This window comes from Bombus vancouverensis, chromosome 7, assembly GCF_051014615.1.
Source record: "Bombus vancouverensis nearcticus chromosome 7, iyBomVanc1_principal, whole genome shotgun sequence".
NCBI lineage: Eukaryota > Metazoa > Arthropoda > Insecta > Hymenoptera > Apidae > Bombus > Bombus vancouverensis.
Genome location: NC_134917.1, coordinates 15477670 through 15491461, shown reverse-complemented (window position 1 = coordinate 15491461; position 13792 = coordinate 15477670). Strand labels below are relative to the sequence as shown.

The 13792-nt window shown below is 40.8% G+C and overlaps 1 protein-coding gene across 3 annotated transcripts in view; it reads right to left on the bottom strand.

The window, feature by feature from the left end:
• LOC143302906 (uncharacterized) overlaps window positions 1-13307 on the bottom strand; it is a 221443-nt gene extending 208136 nt beyond the window's left edge. For all 3 annotated transcript variants that reach the window (XR_013058769.1, XR_013058770.1, XM_076619899.1), the window contains exons 1-2: window positions 13035-13307; window positions 12747-12814 (exon numbers count right to left, since the gene is read on the bottom strand). Coding sequence is in view for 1 of the 3 variants with exons in the window: in XM_076619899.1 (XP_076476014.1) it covers window positions 12747-12769 (23 nt within the window). In the remaining 2 variants the exon portion in view is untranslated. The remainder of the gene's footprint in view (window positions 1-12746; window positions 12815-13034) is intronic.
• Window positions 13308-13792: the final 485 nt, after the last annotated feature.

Here is a 13792-nt window from a genome sequence, read left to right as displayed (position 1 = left end):
GTACGGAAGAACTAACCGCGTGAAAGTCTACAAATTGTCGGCCATTCGTGCAAAACGAGCCTGTTAAAGCTGATCAAACGGACGAGTCGTTTTCGTGGGCGATCGCCTCTGTCAAAATTAATCACCTTCGTGCAAAAGACAACTAAATCTCTACGAACTGCCTTTCGAGTAACTAGCTCGAGATAGATATAATGCAAGAACCGACTCGTAGATGAGATATCTGAACAACGTAACAGGCTAGACTCTGAAGATTTTCAACCTGTGAGTTGCACGAGAGGGAGGGAGAGAGAGAGAGAGAGAAAGAAATCTAAAGAGGTCGTCGCGATTAATTTTGCTTGCAATTATTTCTATAGAAGGTATCGTCGCTAGAATCTTCAACATTTTTCGTGCGCAATATCTCACTAATAATTATTAACAAAATGTAACGCTGTTTTTTCATAATACAAAGAAAGTGACTTAGTTCGTTTTTATGCAAATGCAGGACTCGTAGGTCGCAGACTATTATAAAACGAGGTCGCGACTCGAGAAGGTTGAAAAACAGCGAGTTAAACGATGACGAACATAAAGCAAAGTTTAATTCTACCTGTAGGTATATACACTTAGCTGGCGAAATATGTTAGAAATGTACAATATAAAATTCCTCGGCGGTCAGAGTGTAAAAGAAGGTACCTCTTTCCGTTCTCCCGCGAGCAGAACGCGCGGCAACCGAAATTAAAGTAAAGGAACGGAAGTACCCGCGGATTTAATAAGAGAAGCGACCGATGGTAATCCACGGGGCAACATATTACAACGGACGAGTCAGCGAAAATATTACGCGTCCCTGTAATCCTAACCCGTTAGAGCACGCTTTCATAACGAATAATTAATTAGTTCAGCTCACGTCACGAACATACGTATACCATCAAACGTGCTCGATCCACGCACAAGCGTGTATATTGTGCTAGCAATACCTTAATTCCAGCCACCGCCTAGGAAGTAATTAAACGTCCGAAGATTATCTATTTCCTACCTAGAGCTCCGACTACCGTCTCCTCCTTCGCTCTTCCAATTCACCTCCACATCTATCCTCGCCACTAGCCGCCTTTGCACAATGACGATACGCCACCAGTTGAACCGGAAATTGCCACGGAATCAGGGGTTAGCCTGCACGCTGGGCAACATCACACATCGACACACGTCGACACATATCGACACGCGACACACGGTGTGCCTACATGTACATGCCATCATCGAGAATCAGGTGCTCCCCAAACAGGGGATGGTACCTGTACCGAATTAGCATGCCTGCTGGAAGCAGCCGTTTCCAACTTGCTGTCCCTCGAACCCTAGACACTATCCTACCCCTTTACCATCAAACGCACAATTCGCTTTCGACGGTTAAAACGGTAATTTCACGAAGAAGGAAATGCAATAAGTTGTGCGTTCGACAGTTGCCACAAAGGGTGGCTTTAAACCGCCGATTAAATCCTAAATAGATTACGGAAGTTTATATAAATTTATATGTTTATGTAACCGCTAAATGCGATACGGAGTACTTTGGATATTTTATATACGTAATTTTACACATTACGTGTGCTTTCTGTAAACGTCCGCGCGTTTAAATCTGCCATAAATACATAAACATTCGTAGTTTCATTTCAAATGATCTACAAACCTTTGCATCAGGCTACCTCTCGAATAATTTCAAATATACAATACGAAATGATATTAAACATTTTAACCTAAATCTACAACTGGCCACCTACCTCGACCGACCCCGAACAACCGTCTTTCCTTCTTCATCCCCCCCCCCCACACACACACACACTCCAGCCATCTTTTTATTCCCTGGTGAGCTTACAAACTTGTTCCTTAACTTGCGTCGAACGAACGTGAGAAAGAATTCAAGCAACGAGCATCTCCAGCGTGTCGAACTCCGCTTTAATCCTAAGGCACCTACCGTGATATAATTTACCGTGTAATCAACTAAAGCATCGCAGTAGGTTACTCGAACCATTGCTAGCGTGGCTGGAGGATTTTTCTGCTACCCGTTCGCGATAATGTAAGGTTGGAACCGATGTTTCATCATCGTTTCGATAACGCTATCCGCACTGTTGCACGCGTGTGCATGTAAGTGCTGGTGCACGTCGCCTCGTATTAATTTCTCAAGCGCTCTCGGTATCGAGAATGAAACATGATCGAAATCATCATGGAAACGCGCTGAGTTACCTATGACGATAACACGCGATCCACAAACGCATCCACGTACAAATATACACGGCTGGCATTTATCTTTTCTTGCATCGGTTTTTTGGCGTGCAAAATAATGAACAACGAAAATGTATATACGTGCATATTCGCCGAAAATCGAGGAGCATCGCTATCCATAACGAAACGTTCTTCCCAACGAACCGTTACGAATGAAACATTTGTTCGTTATTTTCTTTTTTTCCTTTTTTCTGTCTTGTTTTTTAATCGTACGCGGCGTAATATACCAGGGATGCGAAATATTTAGAACACACTGTTTGTATGTACGAAACATGGACTTTATTCGTATTCTTCTAAATTATCGGATCTTTTAAAGAGAGACACGTTTATCTATTTGAGAGAAGCACAGCTCTCGGGTCTAAGAATTCTTCCGGCGACGTCCCGACGATACTCGAACGTCGACAATCCGTCTCACTAGACAGAACGAAATCATCCATTGTCACATGTTTCAGGATGGAATAACAGGGCAAACCTTAAACTTACCAACTGTTTAACATATTCCCTTTGTCCTCCTCGATAATGCTACTTACAAGCGCATATTATGTAGAGCGAAGCGTGATAATAGATTATCCATATTACGATGCATATTAGATACAGAGTGGCGTACGTGATCGAGATCCGGAATATCCAGACGAGGAAACTGTTCTTCCAATTCAGAGAGTGATTCATCTTCGGTAGCGAGGGAAAATAGATCCGCTTCTCGTCAACAATGCTCCGATCGATCGGATTGCCACGCCGATTCAACTGACCCAAACTGATCGTCTTTGTCACGTGTCACCGGATTTTACGAAATTACACATAGACGCCGATATCTTTGTTTCGTTTCGCGTTATTTTCTCGATGGGAGATCGAACGAAAGGAATGTCAGCCACCGTTTTAGCGTGTGCATTCGTTTCAAGGGAGAAACGTGCCACTAAAATCCGTAAGTGCAACCGTTATTCGACGCCGACAATTTCAGCAATAACTGCTTTCGCGACTATGCAACACGGAACGGAGTCTGGTAAAACAGCGGAAACAAGCGACTGTAAACAAACGAGAATCTCGTCTCGTGTCGTTCCGTCCAGCATACTTCGAATTTGTTTACGGAGCCCCGCTCGTCTCGTCTCACTGACCCCCGTCCGCCATGATTTTAACTTTCAACGACATTGTACAAAAAGCACAACCCACAAATAATTACATGCATCAGGTTCGATGCAAACGAGCGAGCAATTTTACAGCAACTGACTTCAAACACACAAGATATTATCGTTTTACGGAAGAATTGTATCGTCTCTTGAATTTAACAATATCCTAAAACAATGATTGAATAACAAGGTTTCCTATTTCAAATATTACAGATATTTCTTCGACTAACCTAATTCCATTAAATATTCGTTCATCTCGGCTCTACGCGCGATAACCGTTGACCTCGTTTTAACGATTCAAATCGATGAAATATCGCAAAGAACTACTGCTGCCTCGCAAGAAATTACTTAACATTCTCCTTAACCGAGCTTTTGCAGCGAATATCAGCTCGCGATTAAGAAGGATCGTTCGAGAAACGAACGATGCAACGTCGCGTCGCGTCGTCGGCAACGGAGAATCTGTCGGAAGTCGGAACTCGTCAAACCTAACCCGGTAAACGAGGTCGCTCCAAAGTACAAACTGCAACCTCATTCGTTAATTTACACGGTGCAAGTTATTGCCAAGGCCCCCAAGGGGCAACTGTCAATTCCTGGTGGGTGGCGCCTGTATGTCGTGTAACGAGAGATTCTCACATAAATCAGAGTTATTAATGGATCGGAGCGTGTCGGGAAACGTTCCAACGAAGAAGACCGACCACGGTAATGCGCGTATGACCCGGACAAACGTTTAACTAATCTAGTATACTCAGCTTCAAACGAGCCCCCTAATTTAATAACAAACGCATGCATCTGCTAAGCATCCGACCGCGCTGCATATTCATCGACGATTAATGGTCGTTCACTCGTAACGCGTGACGTAAGAAACTGTGCTTAAAAAAGACGTAAGAAAAGCGAAACGCTAAAAAAATTCTTTGCCTTTTTACGACTGGGAAAAGATCTCGTTTTATTCCATTTTTTTTATTTAGCTGTCTATAGGAGCGGAGATAAGAACGTACGAAGAATAGAGAAGAACGCATAATAATCGAAATTTTGAATGGATATGACCGAACGAATGTCTGTATAGTTTGTCTGTATCGGATAGAAGAGAATATAAAATACATGTTGCCTCGTATTGAATTTTGTATTTAGGAATTGCTTTCAATATATTTAAATCTATTTTTATCACTCTCCCAAGATCGAACAACAAAGAAATGCTGCATATTTTTCGAACTTGTGATTCAAATTATTTGAGAAAAGTACGTCTCTTTCTAACGATACAGATTTCTTTCTTGACTTGTCTTCGGTGTTTAACCAAAGGTTGGAGAATGGTCGAGAAGGAAGGCGATCGGGGAAGAAGAATTGGACGAGTTTCTCGGGAAAAATAACGAAATTGTAGAAAGGAAGGTGGGGAGGGGGGACGAGATATAAAACAGCGGCAAAGAGGGCGAAGAAAACACGGGAGTTCGTGAAAATAATTACTCAGCAACTACCGCTCTTGTAGCTACCATTAGCAACGCAGCGAAGGCAATATTCCTGGCATCCGTAATCGTATTTAAAATTGACAAATTTGTCGCGTTCATCCGGTGCCCGCGGAGCTCGTCGAATCTCGTCTCCTCCTCGTATAATTTATCCCGGGAACCGGGTTTGTTAACGACGAGCAATTTGTTCGTCGAGTGTTTATCGGAACACTCGTTTGAGGGAAATGTAATGAGGTCTGAAAAGAAACTGCCGGGACAAAAGTATCGGACTCTTTAGCGATATCGGGAACGGAGGGGAGAAACCCGCCTCTCCTATTTTATTATTAATATGCATCTCGCGCTTGACTTGTCCTTCTCGATCGGACGCTAACGATTGCTATTTAACGAGCTGAGAAAAACGACTACCAAGTGCAAGATCCTCGAACGATGGAGAAACGATTTAATAAAAGTTGCGGAGCAAGGTATAAGATTTAGGTCAAAATAATAACCAAAAAGGAAAGAAACGAATTTGAATAGAATAAAGGAGAATTTTTATCTTCGTTTGCAATTGTTTCGAAGAAATTTTCGCTAGATAAATCATATACATATAGTTGACGTACGCGATCGACGAGAAAAATAAGACAAACTGGCGCGGATCATTCCCTCCTTTCCGTTTCGTTCCGTTTCGTTTCTGCGTAAAGAGAAGTTGGCCCAGAAGGCCGGTTGTGCTGGTCGATTTAAGCGGAAGCGAACGCGGCGAGTTCAAGCAGCACCACACAGATGCGTTCGCAAAGCTCAACGAGTTAAACCACAAACTCAATTGGACGTCAGAAAGAAACTCTGCAACAAATGGGCGAAGTCTGGCCCGGACACAACCAAGCCTTAGTCATTTGACGCCTCATTTCTGTTGCCGCAAAAACCGGGGTAACGACCAGCGACTTTGTACGACTCGCTATCGACGTTAAACTCACTTCAACTCTATACGCCTTCGTCACCGCACAATGGATATTCCTCTGTGTCAGTTCGAGATCTCTCGAGAAGAATGCAAAGTGGTTAGAAAACATATAGAACGATATATCTTCGTGGAAACAATTGGAAAACCAGTTGAAAGAACGCGAAAGACGTATAAACGGTAAAGGAAACGTAGAGAAGCTGTTTCAACGATTTAAAAACGATAGAATCTCGTAAAATATCGAACGCGATATAGTTTTTCTTTATTATAGATACGTATTAGTTTATTGGTAAATCACAAGTTTCGTCGAGTCATATTGTTACCAACGTAAGTGTAAAATGCGATTTCGTACTTTTGATCGATAAATTGCACGATGAAAATTTATCAAACTTTTTATCCATTACCGATATAATAACGTCAATTTTTTTTTTTTTTTTTTTTTGAGATATTACGCTGTACGATCGGATTTGAGAACGACGTATTCTGAAGCAATGGAGAAAAGTTGTGGCGTAACGGAGTCGACGGTCGTTCACGTCGTTGCAACTTTGCGATCTTGAGGGCACACGCGCATTCAGTGGACGAGGATAGAAGAAGAACTTTGCAGAACAAACCGTTCGAAAGGATTACCGCGAAATAGGATACACAAGCCGTGGCAGAGAGGCGTATACTTGTAAAGGAAACAATCTCACGTGCGCAAGAAAATATTTTCAGAGACAACGGTTCTCGTAACGAAATTAACCAGGTTGCGTACATATATGAAGGAAATAGGGCACAGTATCTAAGCCTGAGGTGCTTAAACCGTTTCACCTGAAGATCGTGCTTATTTTCATCCAACAACCTGGAAAATGGAATAGACACGGTACTGTTGACGTTTCCAGAAAGTCCTTGTTGAAAGATTAATATAGCGAAAGACAGAAACGTTTTCATCTCTAAGAGAATAATTGACATTCACGCACGAATCGAGTAATTAAATGAAATTAATTGGCAAAAACTAATAAGATCAAACGAAACTGTAACTTTTCTCTCGAATATCGTACGATACTTCAAGACTTGACAATTTCAAATGTGGAAACCGAACGATAAAATAAATACAAACGAATAAAACTTGCGGCGATCCACGTCGTATCGTGCACAGTCCAAACATGGTTGTTTCGCGGTAATCGACACACGTGCACGACGACATCGGACGCGTCAGCGAACCTTCGATCCGACCTAATTTCGTTATCCAATGCCATAGGAATCGGTGCTATAGGAATGTTAGAGCCAAGCATTGGAAGCATCGCTAATGAGCCATTATCTCGTGCACAAGATGAGATGTTCGCCTCCTTAAAATTCAGCTGACTAGCAGCGTTCTTAGGTCATAGCGCGCGCTACGATCTGCATTTTTAAACGTCTTGAGCCTCGCTAAGCGGAATGCACACACGAATGCTTCGTCGGTGACATCGTTTTAAGATTAAGGTCGACGGTGTGATACCGTATTAACATTCTCGAGTGGCACAATTTGTGCCTTTCTTTAGCCTGTCGTGCATCTAATAATCCGGATCACCGGCGCTGCAACCCCTTGTACAACATTCTCAGTTTTTATCTTGTCGTGTCTTAAGTGTCTCTCGTCGATCACGAATCGAGGACATATCGAAATGGAAATTTTCGCGCGATTTCTCTCCGACAATTTTTTAAAATTTACCACGCGTAAAAAAGCAAACTTAAATATTTCAAAAACATGTAGTATCGTTCTCTTTCTTTCTTTTGTTTTCTATTTTCTTGTTAGGACAGTAGATCTACGTAAGTTACTATTAAAAAAATAATAAGAATAAAAGATATAAAATCACCTATCACTGCTAGTACGAAGGAGATTGCGATATTCGTCGCAAGATTATAACACACACACACATACACGTAAAAATATAAAGGGAAGAATTGAAATGATTACGAGGGCACGTGGCATTCATTCAGCAACGATGCCCGATCCCTCGTGTCCCGATCTAGATAATCTTGTAATTTTCATAAGCGTCTCCTCCAGCTAGCGAGCATCTATTGTTATACCTTGCACCTGCACCAAACACCCGCATCCCTCGTATACATCGAGCTATATATGAGTATACGATCCGACCAGTTTTATGGATTATTCCTAACGAGTTGTTTGATCGAGCATTGGCCAATCGAAGAAGAACGAGGATGAAAAAGTGCTAGCGGATGACATACCAGATCGATAGACTTCTCCTAATTCATTTGCCGTCGGTCACGAGACTATGCATCTGTCGCGTTGTCCCAAATACCATCGAGGAAAGTTTACACCTTTCTCGATCCATCCGAGGGCTGTAATCGAGCGAATGGTATGGATCGTTCGTGATCCATTCACGGGCGAAAGAGTGGCAGTACACGTCCGATCGCGAATACCTGGCTCGACTACTAATTAATCAAGCGAAAAAGTGATTTAATTAGCGCAAAGATAGCGTATCTAATTATCAGGGGCGACTCGCACGACCGAATGAGTTCGGGGTCCGTACTGCGAAAGTGGCAGCCTAATGATCGCGTTCGTGGACGCGTTTCCCAGAAATTCTACCACCACGCGATGTTATATCGACGCAGCGTGCAACTTACATGTACGCAAACACGACCACGTACACAGTCGGTGGACATTTGGTGTTGTAGGCGCGTACGTGTCAGAGAATTATGCCCGATCGATGAGTATGAGCGGTGAGGTGGCGAGCGACCAACGGAACGCGAGAGAGTGTGACAGATAGTTTTGCATGTAATTTATTATGTGCATAATTAGAATAACGAATAACCGGACAACTTTCTGCTCGCGACTAACGAGCGAGTATCGGGAACGTTATCAGCTTGGATTCAAGATACGAACAGAAAAGCGTCGCAGAGTCGTCGGAGAAGTCGCGCTCGTCTTCGAGAGAGCTCGAAGCTCGTTACGAAGGATGTTGTCTATACAGTAGGATATACACATACCATTTCGCTATCTGACCATGAGCCAAAGCTCGACTTCTAGATAACGAAATATTAACGTTCTAGGTATAATTAATTAATGGATACGTTTTACTGTCTCTTGCGTTGGAATTGATTTTTCCATAACTGTTCCTCGTAAATAGGTAAATATACGAGTAATCAAATTTAATCTCGCTAAATGTACGTAAACGTACGACCGCTATTGTACATGCTATTCGCCACGCCGGATTTCCGTATGCAACAACGCGGTTCCACGTACCTATCCTGCGAAAATTCTTGGCATCGACCTACATTATTCCAAATAGCAATTTCCGTGGCAAGCATAGATAGAAACTTTCTAAATTGATTAAAAGGAATTAAAGTCGAGCCTCTAAGTTCGATGAGAAAGATCCATTAGTTGTATCGGTTAAATTAGCCGGACGTTTGGCTGATTCACGAGACAGCTAATCGCTGTATGACACAATATAAATCATCGATGCCACTCGAGCTTCAGACGAGGTAATTAAAATATCATTTGAACGTTCGGGGAAAATTATCGTAACGGTTGCTTAAACTCACCGATTACTCGACGCTATGGGAACGTTAGATTCCAGGTGTCGAGATTCCTACGCTCGTATTATTATCTCGATAATAATAGTAATTAAGCCGTTTCCAGCAGTTCGTAGCAACACTTCGCGCGTAATATGTGTTCCTAATCCGAAGCAGCATATGGTCCAACATGTTCGCCGTCATCGCCCTCTTCTTCGTCCGCCGTTTAAATTTCCCATTTAAGTGCGTTATGCCCGTTCACCATTTACAGCTCGTACTAGATATTTCACGAGGCTATATTATCGATCAGTCATTCCTGTTGACGAGGGGTGAAACTCAATCTACAGGACCCTCTCCTCCACGAACACTAGCTGTTTGTATCGTTTCAATATGTCTACAGGACAGTAAAATATTCCTGTTGCTACTAGTCTTCTAGATAATCGTATACTTTTTTAATGGAAGATTCTAACGACTAAATCGATGCTTCAAATTGTTGCCTCGGATCGTTCGTCTTAGAAGTACCGTTTAATTGTGTGCAAGATTGACGACACATCGTCTACGATATTATAAATTAATAATTATAGGATGAATAATTGAGAAAAACAAAGTAATTAATTTTAGCAATGGATGACGACATATAGATGTTAAAGAACCAACCAAAGTATCCACTAAATTGCACGACGAAGGATTTAGAAAAAATCGAAATCATAGTGATTCTTGGCCTATCTATTTCCTCGATATTTCCGTATGCCATAATATCGACGCGCCGACGTATTTCAAAATCCCCCACGCGAAATGAATCACTCTAAAATCGCCTACACGCTACATTTAGATTCAAATAATACGCAAGTATACACACAGATCCCATTGACGTAGAAAATCGATAAATAAGACTTTACGAATGGATACATGGAGACCATCTTCCTCGTCCTATTCCAGTCTCAATGTACGAAAGTCCACCCTTTAGCTCCGGCCCTTACTCCCTCGTGATGTAATGGGTGCATAAATTATACAGTCTGAAATATGCTAATGCTGGGCTCAACCGGGCGCTGCTATATCGGGGGACATAATCTAATAAAAAAGTCGGCATCCTCGGAGGAAAGTCCGAGAAACGTTCTCGTATTCAGTACGGTTTCGTGGCCAAAGATAAGATCAGGTGGTTAACTGCGAGCGTGGCTTTTCCGTGTCGCGCTAATTACGATCATTTTAATTAATCGGCACAAATAGTATCAGGGTTCGCGGCACGTTGATATTAACACGCGATTGTATGGGCTGTTTATCAAGAGCGTACATAATTCTGTTTCGCTCGCAGTGAGCAAGAATGCGGTGTAATTATTTAATCTTCGCCGAGACTCGCAACTATCGAGCAACCGGTTCGTCGTAAAATATCGATATCGCGGCGTCTCTCGAGTAAGACATTCATGAATATTTAAGAGTGGACGGTTTAATATTCGACAAACTGTTTCTCAAGGTGTCAGGACGAGCGTCGCCTTTCTTAAACGTAGCGTAAATAATCTTTTTACACGAATATTACCCTGAACATCATGAACGTAATTTTTTCCTCATCGCCACGCTAAATAATAAAGCGATCTGTCGAATGTTGCGGCTGAATGTCTCGCGCGTCCTCGACACAATCCAACATCGATTCATTATACATATATCGCGCCGTTAACGTTCCACCTAAGACGTCTCGTCTTCTAACTGAAATTCTAATCGAAACACACCAGCACGAAACGTAAGACACGCCGTTCACCTGATCGCGAACAGGCAAATGGAAACGTTAATAATACAAACACCATCGAACGTAATCTCGAACGAAATCCGAGATAACGTTCTCCATTGTTTGCGATTAATATCTCTCCTTGCCAAAGAGAATTGATTCCCTTCGCGAAATCGCAACGAGTTCGTACAATGGCGTTTTGAATCGCGTCCAAAACGCGATACGTCAGCGTACGATACACGTTGTTAAACATTCACCATTGTCTAGTTACGTTTTCAACTTCGCGAGCGACTATTTGTCTCGCAGCTCTAAATAGAAATTCTCGTTCAATCCGACCGACGACAAGCAGCCCGTTAAACGGCGAGTAACGAAAAGAGCGACGCCCCGACCACGTTTTCCAGCCCCTCCCCCCCTCCCCCCTTCCCCCGGCGGTCCATAGAAGTTCGGGAAAACCTATTTCACGAGCTGATCGCTTTTCTTCGAAGCCACGTCAGAGTTCGTTCGCTTTCTTTTCAGATTTCCTTCCTTTTTCTTTCTGCCTTTTACTCCTGAAGTCTTTCTTTCACAGACAAGGAGTCGTTAGTTCGAGATAACAAATTAAGGAAGAAGCAATGCTGAAAGGACGGAAAGGAGCAGAACGGATTCTACAAAGGTATATTACATTCATTTCACTCTGGCAAACGACCGATATATCTAATCATTAGAAATCTGCATAATGGTCAGTTGGCGTGTCTCGTACGCGCACTCCATGTACACCTAGGCCTGAAACGGCTACCTTCTCTGCACATTTAGAAACACCGGGGCAAGCGGATAACAAATTCCCTGCTTTAACGTTCATCGACGTACCGTTGAATTGCGAGAATTCGCCATTAACGAGCCCGCAAAAACTGATCTCGAAAGATTGATGCTCGAAAAGCGATAAAACACGGCGGTATATATTTTTCAATTAAAAGTCAATCTATTTGACATTAAGCCCTTGGGTCTGTAAGATATTGTATTTATCTCGAGCTTGTATTTATCAAAGGATTGCACCAAGAAGAACTACTAACGACATCTGCCAAGATCGTGTCAAACATGTGCTGCATACTACAGAGCAGGTACAACATAGGTCTGACACGCAGTGAGTCACACGATATGATCAACAACTTTATAACAAAAATAATCCTATAAGATTGAAATTTAAATGGGATTATGAAATTTTACGCAATCATCTATTATTAATTAATCAACTATTTATTTTCCACCTATTTCCTTTGAATTATTTCATTTATTTGAATATTATCGCTATTTAATATTAATGTAGGCTTGTTAGTATATTAATGTAACTCGTTAATAGTGCTAGGAAAGAATCAATCAATGTTTTTCTATGATATAGGAAACCAATATTTCCTACTTCACAAGATATTAAACTATCTTGTCTTACGTGACAAAACATTAAAATACAGCTTGCCTAATCATAGATCTAACTTAACTTAAAGATAGCCTATCTAACCGTAAATCTACTTAGATGAAAAAGATCCTGCGTAACAGCAATTCTTAAAATGAAGTTAATAAATATCACTATTTCTTTCTGAACGAAGAGAACTACTTGAATTATTCCCGATTGCCACGTATCGCAACATTAAAAAATTAATTACAGGTTAACGTCAGTTCCACTTCAAATTAAATAAAGTGCGGCAGATTCTAACGTTACTCTTCAAGAATTTATAACAGTGTTGATTAATAATAATAATAAAGAAGATTCAAGTTCTAATAAATATGCTATGAAAATATGTACCTACATTCCTGGCTTCGGAAGCATCATTGAATCCTCTCTAGAGAACAGGAGAGAGTGGAGGTTATGAGAAACCTTTAACAAAATGTGACATATTATAATTTGTTCCTTAAAAGACACAGTGTTAAATGTATGCAACATCTTACATAATTAATGAACTTTATTAATCTTGGAACTATGTATATTATGATTCAATATTGAAACTTCAAAATTTCGTTTCGACAAAAAATAATAATAATTCAAGCAAAATACAAAAGATAAAATAAATTGCAGTAGAATATGCAAAAATACTTACATTTTTGAACTCCTGGACAGGCTGAATCCTCTTGAGCACTGACTCTAATACCGAAAACAGATATTTAAAAAAAATGTACGTATACGTAAAAAGAGAAAAATAAAATACTAGTAACGCGCTCGTTTAAGTGATTCGACGAACAAGCACTGACTCTAATTACGCGTATGACTACTATAATTACGTAGATAAGTTTAATAAAAGCTTAAAAAACACTTTGCAGAATATTGAAAACACTATTACGCAGCATACACCGACTCTATCAACCGCACTGCACGCGATCCCAAACATTGCCTGAAAGTAAAAGGACGTTAGTAGAAGAGAGAAAGAGAGGGAGAGGGAGATACTTCTAAACGAGCATTTGTGTACAAAAACATTACATATATAGTTTTTGTAAAGCTATCGAGACAACTGGTTGTTGTCTATCTTTCAAAGTGTCGTAAATTAATACTACGAGAGCGGAATACGTATTTAATACTGATACGAATAAATATAAGATATTATTTGCGAATATCAAATATTCCTGAGTAGCGTTAAATATTTAAAAATACTGTATATAAATGATTTAACAAATTATGTCACGATTATTTGTTAGAACAGTTTGGAATATATATATATATATATCCAATAATAGATATATCAGGTTGTATAAATATTCAAAAATACTTGCAACAAATCAAAATTCTTTGGTTAAACTTGCTTCAAGAACACGATAATGTTACACGAAAAGCTGAACGTGTAATAATGAATAAACAAGATGG